The 18,658-nt window shown below is 42.6% G+C and overlaps 2 protein-coding genes across 2 annotated transcripts in view; one reads left to right on the forward strand and one right to left on the reverse strand.

Annotated features, from left to right (window-relative positions):
* Nucleotides 1-17,859, reverse strand: part of CLCN6 (chloride voltage-gated channel 6) — a 29,424-nt gene extending 11,565 nt beyond the window's left edge. Inside the window, exons 1-10 of the mRNA XM_063436781.1 lie at nucleotides 17,778-17,859; nucleotides 12,033-12,092; nucleotides 9,954-10,019; nucleotides 9,563-9,628; nucleotides 5,652-5,718; nucleotides 3,189-3,295; nucleotides 2,847-2,973; nucleotides 1,970-2,037; nucleotides 1,710-1,768; nucleotides 853-985 (exon numbers count right to left, since the gene is read on the reverse strand). Of these exons, the coding sequence (XP_063292851.1) occupies nucleotides 853-985; nucleotides 1,710-1,768; nucleotides 1,970-2,037; nucleotides 2,847-2,973; nucleotides 3,189-3,295; nucleotides 5,652-5,718; nucleotides 9,563-9,628; nucleotides 9,954-10,019; nucleotides 12,033-12,092; nucleotides 17,778-17,846 (822 nt within the window). The 5' untranslated portion in view covers nucleotides 17,847-17,859. The remainder of the gene's footprint in view (nucleotides 1-852; nucleotides 986-1,709; nucleotides 1,769-1,969; nucleotides 2,038-2,846; nucleotides 2,974-3,188; nucleotides 3,296-5,651; nucleotides 5,719-9,562; nucleotides 9,629-9,953; nucleotides 10,020-12,032; nucleotides 12,093-17,777) is intronic.
* Nucleotides 17,860-18,032: 173 nt separating this feature from the next.
* Nucleotides 18,033-18,658, forward strand: part of MTHFR (methylenetetrahydrofolate reductase) — a 30,319-nt gene continuing 29,693 nt past the window's right edge. Inside the window, exon 1 of the mRNA XM_063435891.1 lies at nucleotides 18,033-18,106. The gene's annotated coding sequence lies outside the window, so the exon portion shown is untranslated. The remainder of the gene's footprint in view (nucleotides 18,107-18,658) is intronic.

Raw genomic sequence — 18,658 nt, forward strand, 5'->3', positions numbered from 1 at the left:
GAGGTGAGCGATCTATTCCGTTACAAAGTGGGAGGTGAGCAATCTATTCCATTACAAAGTGGGAGGTGAGCAATCTATTCCGTTACAAAGTGGGAGGTGAGCAATCTATTCCGTTACAAAGTGGGAGGTGAGCGATCTATTCCGTTACAAAGTGGGAGGTGAGCGATCTATTCCGTTACAAAGTGGGAGGTGAGCGATCTATTCCGTTACAAAGTGGGAGGTGAGCGATCTATTCCGTTACAAAGTGGGAGGTGAGCAATCTATTCCATTACAAAGTGGGAGGTGAGCAATCTATTCCATTACAAAGTGGGAGGTGAGCAATCTATTCCATTACAAAGTGGGAGGTGAGCAATCTATTCCGTTACAAAGTGGGAGGTGAGCGATCTATTCCGTTACAAAGTGGGAGGTGAGCAATCTATTCCGTTACAAAGTGGGAGGTGAGCGATCTATTCCGTTACAAAGTGGGAGGTGAGCGATCTATTCCGTAACAAAGTGGGAGGTGAGCGATCAATTCCCTTACAAAGTGGGAGGTGAGCGATCTATTCCGTTACAAAGTGGGAGGTGAGCGATCTATTCCGTTACAAAGTGGGAGGTGAGCGATCTATTCCGTTACAAAGTGGGAGGTGAGCAATCTATGTAGACATTGGTGGTTATTCTGTAACCAGCATCTAAGCAGCTTGTTCATTTTACATTAACAGGAGATTGTTTTAGTATAGTAACAGACAAACATGATAAAACAAGGTGCAGCACATACAACTTAAAGGGAAATCACCAGGTGTGAAAAAAATGTAATGGTATAACATAAAATGTGTGTATAGTGGGAGGGGGGCATATCGCTGTTCCATGCCTCACCACTTTCCATGTGAGCCCCTGATTCCAGAAAGAAGATCCTTCTTCCAAACTGAACAGAGTGCCCCCTATTGGAGCTCCAAAAGCAGCAGCAACTCCAGCTGCAGCTCCTGCAGACACAAAGTCCCTCTTGTCCCTCGAAAAGAACAAAAACAAACAGATGAGTTTTGTTTAAATAAAACAAACACCTTGAGATGTATTTATTTACAGTTCTTGCATTCTAAGCTTATCCGTTGTACTTTACAGATAGAGGGGATTTATAATTATACCCTTTTATACAAAGGAAAGTGACCCCTTCTGATGGGCTTCAACGTCTGCTGCACTTCTGAGAAAATGCTACGGAATACAGCCCTGTGAGCTTACAATCTAGAGGGATAAAGCGCATTGAGACCATATAATATATGTGCCAATATTTGGCGTTTCCTTCACAAGAAGTTTACAGTAAATAAAGTAGGAAATAGATTAACACTGATTGATACGTAGAGATTCAATACTCAAGCAATCGAGATACTGGACTCAGAAAGGGATTTCGAGGTGCAATGGTTGTGCTCATATGGAACAAAACACATTCGGTTGAATATCTAAGCTTTATTGGTTTTATAAAAGTGAACAAAACCAACCAGGGGAATCATAAAGCAGCATAAAAAGGTCCATAACATAAATGAAAGTCCACGGATCTGAAGTTGGTCCTACAATCATAGAAGATCCTTACATGTTTCTATCACTCGGAGGTGGTTATGCAGAGAAACGTCGGATAACCTTATTTTAGACATTACCAGGCAGATATCCCAAGTATTGCCGGTTGGGCTTCCTTAATTCAGTAATGAAATAAATAATAGCAACTGATATTTGTTCCTTACCGGTCACTGCGGAAATATGGAAAGTCAAAGTTGATTTTCTGGAAGGAGATGCTCTGAAACTAAAAAGAGATCAGACTTCATTCAAGAACCACAACATCTTTTTTTCAATTAAGTCTGTCAGTGAAAAGTAAAGCGCATCACTGGGAGGACCAATAATGAGAAAATAATGAAAGTGGAAATAGACAGAAAAAAACCAAAACCTTGAAAGGGGCGTTTCTTCAATGAATTTTAAACTTAAACCAATATGACAAAATATACACCTGTGGTAGACCGGCTCCAACCACAGCGCCGCTGTGAATCATCGGACCCTCCTTCCCGACAAACAAACCTGACAAAGACAGACAGACAGAATTGGTTAGGCTGCAGCCATGGGGAGGGTTACAGTTTATCGCACAAGTCTTTAGATATGTGAATAAAACTGCCTAGGCGTGAGTGATAAAGAATGGCAATAATATTAATACACAACTGGGCACAGAGGTTATCCCAACTCAATAGAATCCATCAAAGCGCACATGGAAGTATGAAATTCATTCTGCTGAAGCAATGATGCGAAGATCGAAGGTTGTTGCACTAATTATAGACCAGTATGGGATAACAACATTCTCTTACGTAATCAATTTTAGAAAAAAAACAATACTGTAGTGGTGAGAGCTTCCATCAGCCATATGGTCAACAATAGTATTTTTGATATAATAAATAAAAAAATAAATACATTTTGTTTTAATCAAAACTGACTTTTTTGCCTTCAGGATAGCTTTAACGAAGGTCATGGGAGCCTACGCAGGCATTCCAATTGTGTAAACTCGACACATTACTCTTGATATCAATAACTGGTGGTGGACAACATGCGCAGCATTTTGTATAATACGCAACAGAAGCCTAGATCAGTTATATTCAGTGATATTCCAGGGACATTGTCAGTTTATCCACAGAAGCCCATTATGGAATTTATTCATTCAACAAAGAATTGTGGCATCTTGAAAATAAAGTTTATATATAACTTCACTAACAAAAACGAACCCACAGAACATTCACAGATCACAAACAAGCGGCAGCAGTAAGAAGTCAGTAAAGTATTATTGGATTGTTTTGTGGCCAGTCTGATGGGGATCCAAGCTGAATGCCTTCTATTCCTACCTCCAGAAACACTGAATAGGACGCCCAGCGCTTTGCAGACAAGGGTTCGGAGACGCACCACGCCAGGTACTTTCACGCCGTTTAGATAACATTTGATTTCAGGGATCCCAGAGCCGGCGGCCACAGGCTGTGTGAGACATTGTAATTTATACAGGACAGCGGATCTATTAAACTAAAAACAGAAAAATTCCCTTCCCGCCAAATCTGAGAAACTTAACCAACATTTGTCGTTAAAACATTAAACAATTCAATGTGGTTTCCCTAGTCTCCTTAAGATAGCTTTAGCCCTCTCCCATATACCAGCAGTCTGCCTAATACTGGAGCAGTGTTAAAGAAACATACCTGTATCAGGACAAAGACTGTGGCAGCAAAGGCAAAGGTCAAGTTGAATCCAAGCAGTTCCAGCAAAGAGACCGCCAGGCATCCTTTATCTGAACATTCTTCGACTGCTGAAATATGGGCATCAAGGACATAACACCAATTGCAGAGGATTCAAAAACTATTTCAAGAGTTGGCAACTTCTAATATGCACCAAGATACAAATGTGGCGGCCAGTTCGAATATGCAGCCAGTTCTAATATGCAACCAGACAGTCATGCAGCAGCCAGTTCTAATATGCAGCCAGACAGGCATGGAGCAGCCAGTTCTAATATGCAGCAGCCAGTTCTAATATGCAGCCAGACAGGCATGCAGCAGCCAGTTCTAATATGCAGCCAGACAGGCATGCAGCAGCCAGTTCTAATATGCAGCCAGACAGGCATGCAGCAGCCAGTTCTAATATGCAGCCAGACAGTCATGCAGCAGCCAGTTCTAATATGCAACCAGACAGACATGCAGCAGCCCGTTCTAATATGCAACCAGACAGTCATGCAGCAGCCAGTTCTAATATGCAACCAGTCAGGCATGCGACAGCCAGTTCTAATATGCAACCAGAAAGGCATGCGACAGCCAGTTCTAATATGCAACCAGAAAGGCATGCGACAGCCAGTTCTAATATGCAACCAGACAGGCATGCAGCAGCCAGTTATAATATGCAACCAGAAAGGCATGCGACAGCCAGTTCTAATATGCAATCAGACAGGCATGCGACAGCCAGTTCTAATATGCAATCAGACAGGCATGCGACAGCCAGTTCTAATATGCAACCAGACAGGCATGTGGCAGCCAGTTATAATATGCAATCAGACAGGCATGCAGCAGCCAGTTATAATATGCAACCAGACAGGCATGTGGCAGCCAAACATCCTTGTATCAGGCCAGCATAAAAACACAAAAACAGAGACTGCAAGAAACTCAATAGCTTTCCCTTTGGTTTGTCCCCGCTCAGGTCTCAAATGGTGTTTGCCCACTTGTGCCATTACAAAGAGAACCTAGACCAGTTATATACCAGACTGATCCCACCCACATAGGCAGTCCAGAACCTAAATGCCAGCAAGTTCTCCGTGCTAACCGCACCGTGAATGCAACATGGCCTACACATAGCGAGCACAGAGTGTAGATATACATCAAAGAACATTTATAGTTAGGATTGAGATCCGTTAACCATTTATTTAGAGTTTGGGTTCCCCAGCAGTCTGACTGAGTCACAATATTGATAATCACATTCATCAGCCCAAAGTAATCACAAAAATAATCAGACATTGACATGAAAAACGACAAGGTGAAGATTTCAACGTAAACAATTATAAAAAGAACTACAGCATGCCACTCACAACATATCAGGTTAGATCAATAACGGAGTTATTACTTTCTCCATTTACATAGGTTTCCTTAGAAATGACTCATTTATCATGGCTTGGGTGATCAGACAATACGGGGAAAGGAAACCATTTACAGATTGTCTCATTTCCTAAAAAAAGATTCAGCACTTTGTTTCCTGGATTACCCAGAAATGATTTTCCTCTAAGCTACCGATCCTGCCTTGTTTACAAGTCATTTAGTGCAAGTACAATTGATACTCGAAAAATTAGAATATCGTGCAAAAGTTCATTTATTTCAGTAATGCAAATTAAAAGGGGAAACTAATACATGAGATAGTTCAAGCCGTGATTTGTCATAAGTGAGCTGTAAGCCATAATCATCGTACTTATGACAAATCACGGCTTGAACTATCTTGCTTTGCATGTAATGCGTCTATCTCATATATTAGTTTCCCCTTTTAATTTGCATTACTGAAATAAATGAACTTTTACACGATATTCTAATATTTTGAATATCACCTGTATATGTGCTGAGCATCCTTATCCCAAGAAGTCATGGGACAATTCACATTTGGATAATATGCCAGGCTGTGCCCTGCATTACAAGTATATTAAGAAATAAAAATACATATTCACAAAAATTAACAATTGTTTAATAACGTACAGGAATTCGACTTTCTCCAAAAGGATAGTTTCTATTTAATGTAACAAAACAATAAATATATCACTCTATACCAGCCAGTATTAAATATACTGAAAGCTAAATTCACCAAACACCCGACTGCAGTGAATTATAAACCAAAATTGCACAATTTCAGATAAAACAGGCAAACTGTGACTATAATCGCATTGGTACATTTTTCCAAATAAGTCCTTTCTGAGTTCACAAAAACAAAGTAATAATCAATTTCCAATACTGAACCTGGGAACGTAAAGTACTGACCCCAACAGGTTAAATTAATCTACTTAAAGGACGACATCAAGCTAGGCATTTCCATTATACCCGGAGGAATGTGGTTATGCCAGAACAGAAGAATAAACCAGTTAATGTATTAGGACATTAATTAACAGACACAACATGTTATAACGTGTTATAAAAGGATACAGCTCTCTACCAGTCTGTATTTAAATTGGGAGAATAATCGGACAAAATAATCTACGAAGAGCCCAACCTGCAGGAGAAAAAACAAACAGATTAGAAAAATGAATGGAACAAACAAACAGCAATGTTTCCAGAAGAGATTCAATCTTAAACCATCAACATCATTAGCAGATACACAAAATAGAGTCCACTTTGGGAACAATCGATGCATTTCTACCTCTAATCCTGTACATTATCGTGCTGGTCATCCACAGCAAGTGTAAACAAACAGACACCAGATACAAGAAACTCACATTAATAGATTGCACTAGCTCATCCACAAATTCGCTAAAATCTTCCACTTTGCTCATGTTAAATTAGATCACTTTAAAAAAAATTAAAATCTGTATTAGAAAATACAGTTCTAAACAAAATATTTTAGGTTTCAAATATATCTGTAGTTTATGCGCTACACTGTCAATTGTCAAACATTAACAGTGGAATTGAACATTTTACGACAAATTAGCTGAACAGAAAATGACCAAATCTCCAGTCATTTTTTTCAGCCAAGTTATTTTAAACTAAATACTTAAATCCCCTTGTCAATTCTTCAGAATTCTCTGTTTAGTGAACCATCTGATACAACAACAATAATAATAAATAAGGTTTGTCGTGTATGCCATAAATAAAAAAAAAAAAGTTTTTAAACTTGGAGTTTGTACCAAATCAATTTACTTGGATTAACTTCGATTTTGGAATCTCAAAAAGATTTTTTCAGATTGATTGAAATGTCTAAACCAGGAGGCTGGCTATAATACAGATGGAGAAGGTTTCCATTACTGCAATTCTGCCCAAATTATTGCAATTCAATGGAGCTTTTAGGGACCGAATGCTCAGGTTTTGACATTTACATTTGGAGTATAAATTGGAACATTTAAGACAGGCCTCAGGGAACTTCAAATTGATAAGTCAACAGTCAAAAAAAAAATGATTTAATAAAGAAGTAAATAAAATATAGTCAGGAAGTGGGAAGCTATAGGACATACTTTGTACAGGAAACATAAAAACTAAGAGCAATCGGCTATTAAAAGTCTATTTTTAATAAAGGGGGAAAAGCTAGATTTCTTTATTTTTTATTTAATTTTTCAAGTGACAATTTAACTTATTGCAGGTACATACTTTGGTTAATCTGGTTAATCAAGTAGCGGCCATAAGGAATAGCAATCATTAAATAAATTGCACTGTGTTCTGCAAAGTTTAAAGGGACACTATAGTCACCAGAACAACTACAGCTTATTGAATGATATACAGCTTATTTTATAGGACACAGATCATTGTATAGGATACAGCTTATTGAATGATATACAGCTTATTTTATAGGACTCAGGTCATTGTATAGGATACAGCTTATTGAATGATATACAGCTTATTTTATAGGACACAGATCATTGTATAGGATACAGCTTATTGAATGATATACAGCTTATTTTATAGGACTCAGGTCATTGTATAGGATACAGCTTATTGAATGATATACAGCTTATTTTATAGGACAAAGATCATTGTATAGGATACAGCTTATTGAATGATATACAGCTTATTTTATAGGACTCAGGTCATTGTATAGGATACAGCTTATTGAATGATATACAGCTTATTGAATGATATACAGCTTATTTTATAGGACTCAGGTCATTGTATAGGATACAGCTTATTGAATGATATACAGCTTATTTTATAGGGCACAGATCATTGTATAGGATACAGCTTATTGTATTTGTTCTGGTGAGTAGAATCATTACCTTCAGGCTTTTTGCTGTAAACACTGTCTTTTCAGAGAAAATGCAGTGTTTACATTACAGCCTAGTGATAACTTCACTGGCCACTCCTCAGATGGCTGTGAGAGATCCTTCCTGGGTCATGGCTGCCTAAAATGCATCCAAACATTCAGTATCTCCTCCCTCTGCATGCAGACACTGAGCTTTCCTCATAGAGATACATTGATTCAATTCATCTATATGAGGAGATGCAGATTGGCCAGGGCTGTGTTTGAATTGTGCTGGCTCGGCCCCTGATCTGCCTCCTTGTCAGTCTCAGCCAATCTTATGGGGAAGCATTGGGATTGGATCACGCTACCACTTCTGATGATGTCAGAGGAAGTTCACAGGCAGAGGCAGCAGCTTCAGACTTGAGTACAAGTAAGATTTTACTATATTTAGGGAGGCAAAGGGGGCAAGATAGTGGTTTTAACACTATAGAGTCAGGAATATGTTTGTGTTCCTGACCCTATACAGGGAGTGCAGAATTATAAGGCAAATTAGTATTTTGACCACATCATCCTCTTTATGCATGTTGTCTTACTCCAAGCTGTATAGGCTCGAAAGCCTACTACCAATTAAGCATATTAGGTGATGTGCATCTCTGTAATGAGAAGGGGTGTGGTCTAATGACATCAACACCCTATATCAGGTGTGCATAATTATTAGGCAACTTCCTTTCCTTTGGCAAAATGGGTCAAAAGAAGGACTTGACAGGCTCAGAAAAGTCAAAAATAGTGAGATATCTTGCAGAGGGATGCAGCACTCTTAAAATTGCAAAGCTGCTCAAGTGTGATCATCAAACAATCAAGCGTTTCATTCAAAATAGTCAACAGGGTCGCAAGAAGCGTGTGGAGAAACCAAGGCGCAAAATAACTGCCCATGAACTGAGAAAAGTCAAGCGTGCAGCTGCCAAGATGCCACTTGCCACCAGTTTGGCCATATTTCAGAGCTGCAAAATCACTGGAGTGCCCAAAAGCACAAGGTGTGCAATACTCAGAGACATGGCCAAGGTAAGAAAGGCTGAAAGACGACCACCACTGAACAAGACACACAAGCTGAAACGTCAAGACTGGGCCAAGAAATATCTCAAGACTGATTTTTCTAAGATTTTATGGACTGATGAAATGAGAGTGAGTCTTTATGGGCCAGATGGATGGGCCCGTGGCTGGATTGGTAAAGGGCAGAGAGCTCCAGTCCGACTCAGACGCCAGCAAGGTGGAGGTGGAGTACTGGTTTGGGCTGGTATCATCAAAGATGAGCTTGTGGGGCCTTTTCGGGTTGAGGATGGAGTCAAGCTCAACTCCCAGTCCTACTGCCAGTTTCTGGAAGACACCTTCTTCAAGCAGTGGTACAGGAAGAAGTCTGCATCCTTCAAGAAAAACATGATTTTCATGCAGGACAATGCTCCATCACACGCGTCCAAGTACTCCACAGCGTGGCTGGCAAGAAAGGGTATAAAAGAAGAAAATATAATGACATGGCCTCCTTGTTCACCTGATCTGAACCCCATTGAGAACCTGTGGTCCATCATCAAATGTGAGATTTACAAGGAGGGAAAACAGTACACCTCTCTGAACAGTGTCTGGGAGGCTGTGGTTGCTGCTGCACGCAATGTTGATGGTGAACAGATCAAAACACTGACAGAATCCATGGATGGCAGGCTTTTGAGTGTCCTTGCAAAGAAAGGTGCCTATATTGGTCACTGATTTGTTTTTGTTATGTTTTTGAATGTCAGAAATGTATATTTGTGAATGTTGAGATGTTATATTGGTTTCACTGGTAAAAATAAATAATTGAAATGGGTATATATTTGTTTTTTGTTAAGTTGCCTAATAATTATGCACAGTAATAGTCACCTGCACACACAGATATCCCCCTAAAATAGCTATAACTAAAAACAAACTAAAAACTACTTCCAAAAATATTCAGCTTTGATATTAATGAGTTTTTTGGGTTCATTGAGAGCATGGTTGTTGTTCAATAATAAAATTAATCCTCAAAAATACAACTTGCCTAATAATTCTGCACTCCCTGTAGTGCTCCTTTAACCCTGGACTGAGTCAGAGTTTGGTTTATGGCATTTTAGGGGATAGAGTAGATTTTGGGTTTTCTTACCAGGCCGGTGCATACACCGATGGCAAACACCATTATCCATCTCACGGCTTCATATCTTCTGGATTTCTGTTTGAAAAGTAAAATGAATTGATAAAGAGTTAAATCCAAGTCATACCCCTTACCAGTGATATGTATCATTGGTAACTCAAATGCTTTTTAGACAACATTTCCTAGGTTCTCAGCCATAACTTGGCTGGCAAGGTTAGCCAACACTGCCTTAACCTCCCACCTTGTACCATGCCTGCTTATTGTACGGTTTCCCAGTATCAGGCTGGGACTGAGTGGGTATAAAGCCAGCACAGAGTATATCAAGCTAACAGTACACTGTACAGTAATTCAATAAGCAGTGTATTAAAAACAGATGCCCTTTCATTTTACATAATGGTATTACCTTGCGGCTGATACACTCCAGAACTTCTAGATACGGATCGTTGATACATCTGTCGTAATCCAAGCTCTGCAGGGCAGGTTAAAGAAAGCACAGAACAGTAAGTATGCAAGATTCACTATTTAGGACTGCTGTCAATTTACCATGCTGCAGGTTAGGTAGCTCAGGGCTCGACAAATCCTGGCCCCTGGGATTTGCTGGCACATTTAGCCCCCAAGGTGGCCAGCCGGCTCATAAAGAGCATGGGCTTACGTGCGGTTGGCCGGTCAGCTGGCCCTGCCTCCATGACTGATCTCAACCAATCCAATGCTTTCCCATAGTAGAGCATTGGGAGGCTATTGCGTGTGTGTCAAAAGGCCATGCTTCGCCAATCAGCTTCTCCTCATAGAGATGCATTGAATCAATGCATCTCTATGAGGAACATTCTGCGCCTCCATGCAGAGCGTGGAGACGCTAAATGTAGGTGCTGTGTACTGTGCAGCACTGACCCAGGATGCACTCTATAGGCCATCTGAGTGACTGTCACTAGAAGGGTTACTAGGCAACAATGTAAATACTGCCTTTTCTCTGAAAAGGCAGGGTTTACATTGAAAAGTTACATAGTTACATAGCTGAAAAGAGACTTGCGTCCATCAAGTTCAGCCTTCCTCACATATGCTTTTGCTGTTGATCCGAAAGAAGGCAAAAAACCCAGTCTGAAGTGCTTCCAATTTTGCAAAAAACTAGGAAAAAAATTCCTTCTTGACCCCAAAATGGCAGTCAGATATCTCCTTGGATCAAGCAGCTATTACCCCAGTAATTAGAAATTATATCCCTGTATGTTATGTTTTTGTAAGTATTTATCCAATTGCAGTTTAACCCCTTAAGGACACACGACATGTGTGACACGTCATGATTCCCTTTAATTCCAGAAGTTTGGTCCTTAAGGGGTTAAACATCTGTATGGACTCTGAAAAAAACCCTCTTCAGGCAGAGAATTCCATATCCCTATTACTCTTACTGTATAAAAACCTTTTCTTTGCCTTAGATGAAATCTCCTTTCTTCCAGCCTAACTGTGTGACCTCGTGTCCTATGTATAGCCCTGTTTAAGTGTGCAAGAGACAGGTTATAGACAGGATAACAACTACATTAAGCTGTAGTGGTCATAGTCACCAACATAACTTTAGCTTAATGAAGCAGTTTTGGTGTATACGTCATGCCCCTGAAGTCTCACTGATCAATTCTCTGCCATTTAGGAATTAAATCCCTTTGGTTATGCAGTCCTAATCACACCTCCCTGCATGTGACTTAGCAGAGCTTTCCTAAACACTTTCTGTAAAAAAAAAAAAAAAAAAAAAGTCATCTAATGTTAAAAATTCCTTTATTGCAAATTCAGTTTTTCTTATCTCCTGCTATGTAAATAGCTTACAAGACCCTGCAGGAGCCTCCTGTGTGCAATTTTTTAAAGTAAGTTACGTCTGATTGAAAACAAAACCTTTTTCTTCACGCAGGCTGTGTGAGTCACAGCCAGGGGAGGTGTGACTAGGGCTGTATAAACAGAAACAAAAGTGATTTACCTCCTAAATGGCAGAGAATTGAGCAGTGAGACTGCAGGGGCATGTCCTATACACCAAAACTGCCAAAGTTGTATTGGTGACTATAGTGTCCCTTTAACCCCTTAAAGACCAAAGTTCTGGAATAAAAGGGAATCATGACATGTCACACATGTCATGTGTCCTTAAGGGGTTAAATATATATTTTTTTCTTTAAACTGTATACGCAGCAATCTACAGTGGGTATAGGGAAACCTGCTAACATTAAAAAGAAATGTTTGTTACCCAAGAGGGCTGAAGGAAGCAGTAAACATAACATCACGGTTATGCTATTTATACCACACACAGGGTCATTCACGGTCAGATATATTGGAGGCAAGAAAAGGTTTGACTACTTACTGGGGTGGCGCCAGGGCACTTCTGGTACCACAACCACTACAGTGACACGTAGTGATTATAGTGCTTAGAGTGTTCATTAATAATAAACTAAATGAAAGGTTTTGATTTTGTTTAATTAACCTTGACTGGAGCTATCTAATTTATACTTACTTCATAATCTTTACGGGGCAGGATCTCCTCATCTTCCTCATGTGTTTCCCCAAGGATGGTCTGCAAATAGAGTTTAAAAGACACTCAGTACACAATGCATGCGTCCTACACACACACACAAATAAAAAGGTTTAATTGGCAGCCTGCTGGCGTCTGAACCAAGTGATGTCACATATGCCATCAGCGCCGGTTAGGGCGTTACCATAACAACCACACTGCACGCGCTGGGGAGCAGAGGGACACCCTGTGGTTTCTCTGCTCTCCCTGGCATTGAGTGTTTGCTTAGATTCAGAGAAAAACTATTTAAAAAAATTGTTAATTAAAATATAAATTTGCTAGGACAATGTATAGAGCTAAAGCCAATAGGGAGATGACAATCGGTGCTTGTAGGAAACTGTTGTGAAATACCCAGCAGCTGCAGGTGTTACAGTGATTTTCCAACTATTAGAGGATAGAGATTTAGAATTCGGGGATGCAGAGAGAGCGTTTGTGTGCGATTACAGATCTGCAATAATAGACAGTTATTACGCTATATTTTTGCGTTCGCTGCTTTTATACTCACAGAGAGATATTTTAGAGATATTTATGTAACCTGTCTTATTCATTTGTATGTTTATACCCACCGCTTGCTAATTTTATATCACCCCACTGAGATACTGTTGAAATCTGAATCGCCGCCTTAACATGTCAGACATCATTAAGTGGAAAGCACAACGTTGTCGTGTACCGAACGCAATGACATCATTGCGACCAGAACAAGATGATTGGCAGAGAAGATTCAGAATTGTCCATGAGGAAGTCCCATAAAGACAAAACGCATAGGACGACATGAAGGGACTCATTCATGAATACGCTTGCTGTTTTTAACGAAGATGTAAATCAATAAATTATGTTGATATAACAAATGCATAATAATCGATCTACTTGTTTTTCCCACGTCTATGGTCTCAGACTGTTTAGAGCCAATTCTGGTTTATCCAAGACATACCATTCTCGATGCCATACTGGAGGATAGTCACAGCATTAAGTGTGCGAAGCCAATTAAAACACATTATTATAGTCTGGTTCACACAGGTATTATCTGCAGGTCTGAAGCGACTGCTCAAACGTCTCTTTCTACATGGGTCAATAATAAACAGATTACTACCAGCTCTCTATCGGCACTTGCACCCCATGACGATGTGCTCGGATGGAATCCTTCTCTCCATTACACATTAATTCCTACAAAACCAGGGTTCAGTCCCACAAATCGGCCTAATGACCCACTTCTAGCAAAGTCTACCAGCGAACCATTACAATCCTTCCCTTAGTATGGTCCACAAACGTCACAAGCTGTCTGATCACTGGCTGCTCCAACCATTTCCACTTTTATACTGCACCACATCCACCAAACCTGCACAGCACCCTGCAACCCAATGCTCACACCCCAGCTGTCATGGACCAGGTTTCCCAGGATGCTTTGCAATGCACACACCCCAGCTGTCATGGACCAGGTTTCCCAGGATGCTTTGCAATGCACACACCCCAGCTGTCATGGACCAGGTTTCCCAGGATGCTTTGCAATGCACACACCCCAGCTGTCATGGACCAGGTTTCCCAGGATGCTTTGCAATGCACACACCCCAGCTGTCATGGACCAGGTTTCCCAGGATGCTTTGCAATGCTCACACCCCAGCTGTGATGGACCAGGTTTCCCAGGATGCTTTGCAATGCTCACACCCCAGCTGTCATGGACCAGGTTTCCCAGGATGCTTTGCAATGCTCACACCCCAGCTGTCATGGACCAGGTTTCCCAGGATGCTTTGCAATGCACACACCCCAGCTGTCATGGACCAGGTTTCCCCGGATGCTTTGCAATGCACACACCCCAGCTGTCATGGACCAGGTTTCCCAGGATGCTTTGCAATGCACACACCCCAGCTGTCATGGACCAGGTTTCCCAGGATGCTTTGCAATGCACACACCCCAGCTGTCATGGACCAGGTTTCCCAGGATGCTTTGCAATGCTCACACCCCAGCTGTGATGGACCAGGTTTCCCAGGATGCTTTGCAATGCTCACACCCCAGCTGTCATGGACCAGGTTTCCCAGGATGCTTTGCAATGCTCACACCCCAGCTGTCATGGACCAGGTTTCCCAGGATGCTTTGCAATGCACACACCCCAGCTGTCATGGACCAGGTTTCCCAGGATGCTTTGCAATGCACACACCCCAGCTGTCATGGACCAGGTTTCCCATGATGCAGTGCTCAGGTTTCCCAGGATGCTTTGCAATGCACACACCCCAGCTGTCATGGACAAGGTTTCCCAGGATGCTTTGCAATGCTCACACTCCAGCTGTCATGGACCAGGTTTCCCATGATGCTTTGCAATGCCCCCCCCCCCCAAGCGGTCATGGACCAGGTTTCCCAGGATGCTTTGCAATGCTCACACTCCAGCTGTCATGGACCAGGTTTCCCATGACGCTTTGCAATGCTCACACCCCAGCTGTCATTGACCAGGTTTCCCCGGATGCTTTGCAATGCTCACACCCCAGCTGTCATGGACCAGGTTTCCCAGGATGCTTTGCAATGCTCACACTCCAGCTGTCATGGACCAGGTTTCCCATGATGCTTTGCAATGCTCACACTCCAGCTGTCAGGGGGTTAATGGGGGTATTATTGGGGGGGGGGGAGGTTATTGGGGGGTAAAATAGGGGGAGTATTATTGTGAGGATGAGGGGGTATTAATGGTGGGATGGGGTATATTATTGGGGGGGTATTATTGAGGGGTATAATAGGGGGAGTATTAATGGTGGGATGGGGTATATTATTGAGGGGGTATAATAGGGGGAGTATTATTGTGAGAATGAGGGGGTATTAATGGTGGGATGGGGGTATATTATTGGGGGTATTATTGAGGGGGTATAATAGGGGGAGTATTATTGTGAGGATGAGGGGGTATTAATGGTGGGATGGGGGTATTATTGAGGGGGTATAATAGGGGGAATATTATTGTGAGGATGAGGGGGTATTAATGGTGGGATGGGGGTATTATTATTGGGGGGTATTATTATTGGGGGGGTTATTTTTTGGGGTTATTATTATTGGGGGGTTATTATTGGGGGGTATTATTATTGGGTGGTTATTATTGCGGGGTATTAGTATTGGGTTATATTATTGGGGGGGTGGGGTCCAGGGTGCCGGTGAATGTTTAGGGGGGCAGGGTGGGGGGTATTATTATTGGGCGGTATTATTATTGGGGTATAATTGGGGGGGGTATTATTATTGGGGGTATTATTATTGGGGTATAATTGGGGGGTGTTATTATTGGGGGTATAATTATTGGGGGGTATTATTATTGGGGGGTATTATTATTGGGGTATAATTGGGGGGGATTGGGTCCGGGTGCCGGTGAATGTTTAGGGGGGCAGGGTGGGGGGTATAATTATTGGGGGGGTTATTATTGGGGGTATTATTATTGGGTATAATTGGGGGTTATATTATTGGGGTATAATTGGGGGGTATTATTATTGGGGTATAATTGGGGGGTATTATTATTGGGGTATAATTGGGGGGTGTGGCGAAACCAACCTCGCCACTGGGCCCTGGAGAAGCCTGTTTGCCCGCCTCCTACCTGCTGACTATGGCCCCTGGGTTATTTGGGGCATATTGTATTTTATTGTGCGACTGCTGGCCCTTTAAGCACAGTGAAGGGTATTTTATTGTACTGCTGCTGGCCCTTTAAGAACCGTCTGGGGACATATTGAGACTTTGGGTAACAATACCCTTTAAGACTATGGCCCCTGAAAACGAATGGACTTTTATTTGGTGTGTATGGCCCTTTAAGAACCGTCTGGGGACATCTTGTAACTTTGGTGAACAATGTCCCTTTAAGACTATGTCCCCAGACCTGTAAAATAACTTGTTCCTGGCTTTCTCCCTCTTGGTTCAGTAAATAGGGCTTTCTGAACCAAGTATTACACAGGCGGACCACCCAGAAGTTAAAGTGTGCAGGCAATTTACCTCCCAGGCTGTGAGGTTACTGCCGGTTAATTGCACGTGGCGGCGGCCATCTTTGTTCAGTCGAACGCGGTCAGCGGTGTATGCTAAAGATTCTGTGGAACTGAAATCGGCTACACATTTTACCGAACACCGCTGACCCTTACCTTCTCCTACACTTCGTTTTTCAGCTCCAGAGACAAAGTCCCGTTCGAAATGGGACTTAGTCGTTTTTCGGCATGAAATTGACCGACCGTACAGCCAAAATCTATGGAACTGTTTTGGGCAGGAAATTGTGCTTGCGGTCGGTCATAAAGGGACCTCCAGCTAACTTTTGATCCACTGGAGGGATTTGGCTGATTTTTGGAAGGGTTTATGTTTAAAGTGTGCTGATTCCAAATATGTAATTGTTATGAAGATTAGATGTATGGTTTTAAAGTTATAGCACATGTATAAAAACTGTATTTTCCCTGGCTGTAATAATTATGTTATATGTTTATCTGAGGGGAGGGAACCTGGGGGTTGTAACCATTATGCTATTGGCTGTTTTTTCCCTCCCTGTGGGCGGTCCTGTATTCTCAACACTTGTAATAAAAGCCAGGCTGGATGTGCCAGTCCAGAGTTCCTGTTTTACCCTCATAGTGAAGTGTCGTCTCATTATTGGGGGAAGGATTTATTGCATGCTGTTCCAGTTGACTGCTAGGAGTGCAAGCCTATTCGTATGGTTCCTATTCAACTGTCTACAGCATTCAGAGGCTTGAGAGCATTCATATGCTGAATCGGTTTGGTGATTGTGGTGTCTGCCAGAGTGCTTGGAGTCCTCAGGAAGCGCTAGGAGCATCCATTAACGGAGGTACCCAGTCGGGGTGCCAGGCGATCCGTTACAGGGGGTTATTATTGGGGTATTATTATTGGGGGTATTATTATTGGGGTTTAATTGGGGGGTATTATTATTGGGGGGGTTATTATTGGGGTATAATTGGCGGGGGGTTATTATTGGGGTATAATTGGGGGGTATTATTATTGGGGGGTTATTATTGGGGTATAATTGGGGGTATTATTATTGGGGTATTATTATTGGGGTATAATTGGGGGGTATTATTATTGGGGTATAATTGGGGGAGTTATTATTGGGGTATAATTGGGGGGTATTATTATTGGGGGGGTTATTATTGGGGGTATTATTATTGGGGGTATTATTATTGGGGTATAATTGGGGGGTATTATTATTGGGGTATAATTGGGGGAGTTATTATTGGTGTATAATTGGGGGGTATTATTATTGGGGGGGGTTATTATTGGGGTATAATTGGGGGTATTATTATTGGTGTATAATTGGGGGGTATTATTATTGGGGGGGTTATTATTGGGGTATTATTATTGGGGTATAATTGGGTGGTATTATTGGGGGGGGTTATTATTGGGGTATAATTGGGGGGTATTATTATTGGGGTATAATTGGGGGGTATTATTATTGGGGTATAATTGGGGGAGTTATTATTGGGGGGGTTATTATTGGGGTATTATTATTGGGGTATAATTGGGGGGTATTATTATTGGGGGGTTATTATTGGGGTATTATTATTGGGGGGGTTATTATTGGGGTATTATTATTAAGGTATAATTGGGGGGTATAATTGGGGGAGTTATTATTGGGGTATAATTGGGGGGTATAATTGGGGGTATTATTATTATTGGGGGTATATTATTGGGGGGGGGATGGGGTCCGGGGTGCCGGTGAATGTTAGGAGGGGGTCCGGGTCTCACCAGTTCCTCCGGGGTGCGGCTCCCCGGGTCCCCCCAGCAGCAGCATGCTGAGCCCCCGCAGTTCGCCATCTTCCTTTATCCAGCAGCAGGACCACTGCCTGGCCACGCCCCTCCACCGGTCACATGACCCGCACGGAATCCGGCCCAGGAACCGGAGGCCGCCATCTTGCTGTACGGATTACAATGTCACGTGTCCTCACTGATCCCGCCCCGACATTACCCTAACCCCTCCCCCACTCTACTGGTGACGTCACGGTGTCTTTTAACGCGCGTTCACGTGCCCAGGGAGCGCGCACAGCACCGGCAACGTGTGGACTGAGGAGCAGGAGGTGAGAGGAGGGGCAGTGATTGGGGGACACACAAGGTATGGGGGGCAGTGATTGGGGGACACAAGGTATGGGGAGGCAGGACACAAGGTATGGGGGGCAGTGATTGGGGGACACAAGGTATGGGGAGGCAGGACACAAGGTATGGGGGGCAGTGATTGGGGGGGACACACAAGGTATGGGGGGCAGTGATTGGCGGGACACAAGGTATGGGGGGCAGTGATGGTGGGGGACACAAGGTATGGGGGGCAGTGATGGTGGGGGACACAAGGTATGGGGGGCAGTGATTGGGGGGACACACAAGGTATGGGGGGCAGTGATTGGCGGGACACAAGGTATGGGGGGCAGTGATGGTGGGGGACACAAGGTATGGGGGGCAGTGATGGTGGGGGACACAAGGTATGGGGGGCAGTGATGGTGGGGGACACAAGGTATGGGGGGCAGTGATGGTGGGGGACACAAGGTATGGGGGGCAGTGATGGTGGGGGACACAAGGTATGGGGGGCAGTGATGGTATGGGGGGCAGTGATTGGCGGGACACAAGGTATGGGGGGC

This window comes from Pelobates fuscus, chromosome 11 (genome assembly GCF_036172605.1).
Source record: "Pelobates fuscus isolate aPelFus1 chromosome 11, aPelFus1.pri, whole genome shotgun sequence".
NCBI classification, from domain to species: domain Eukaryota; kingdom Metazoa; phylum Chordata; class Amphibia; order Anura; family Pelobatidae; genus Pelobates; species Pelobates fuscus.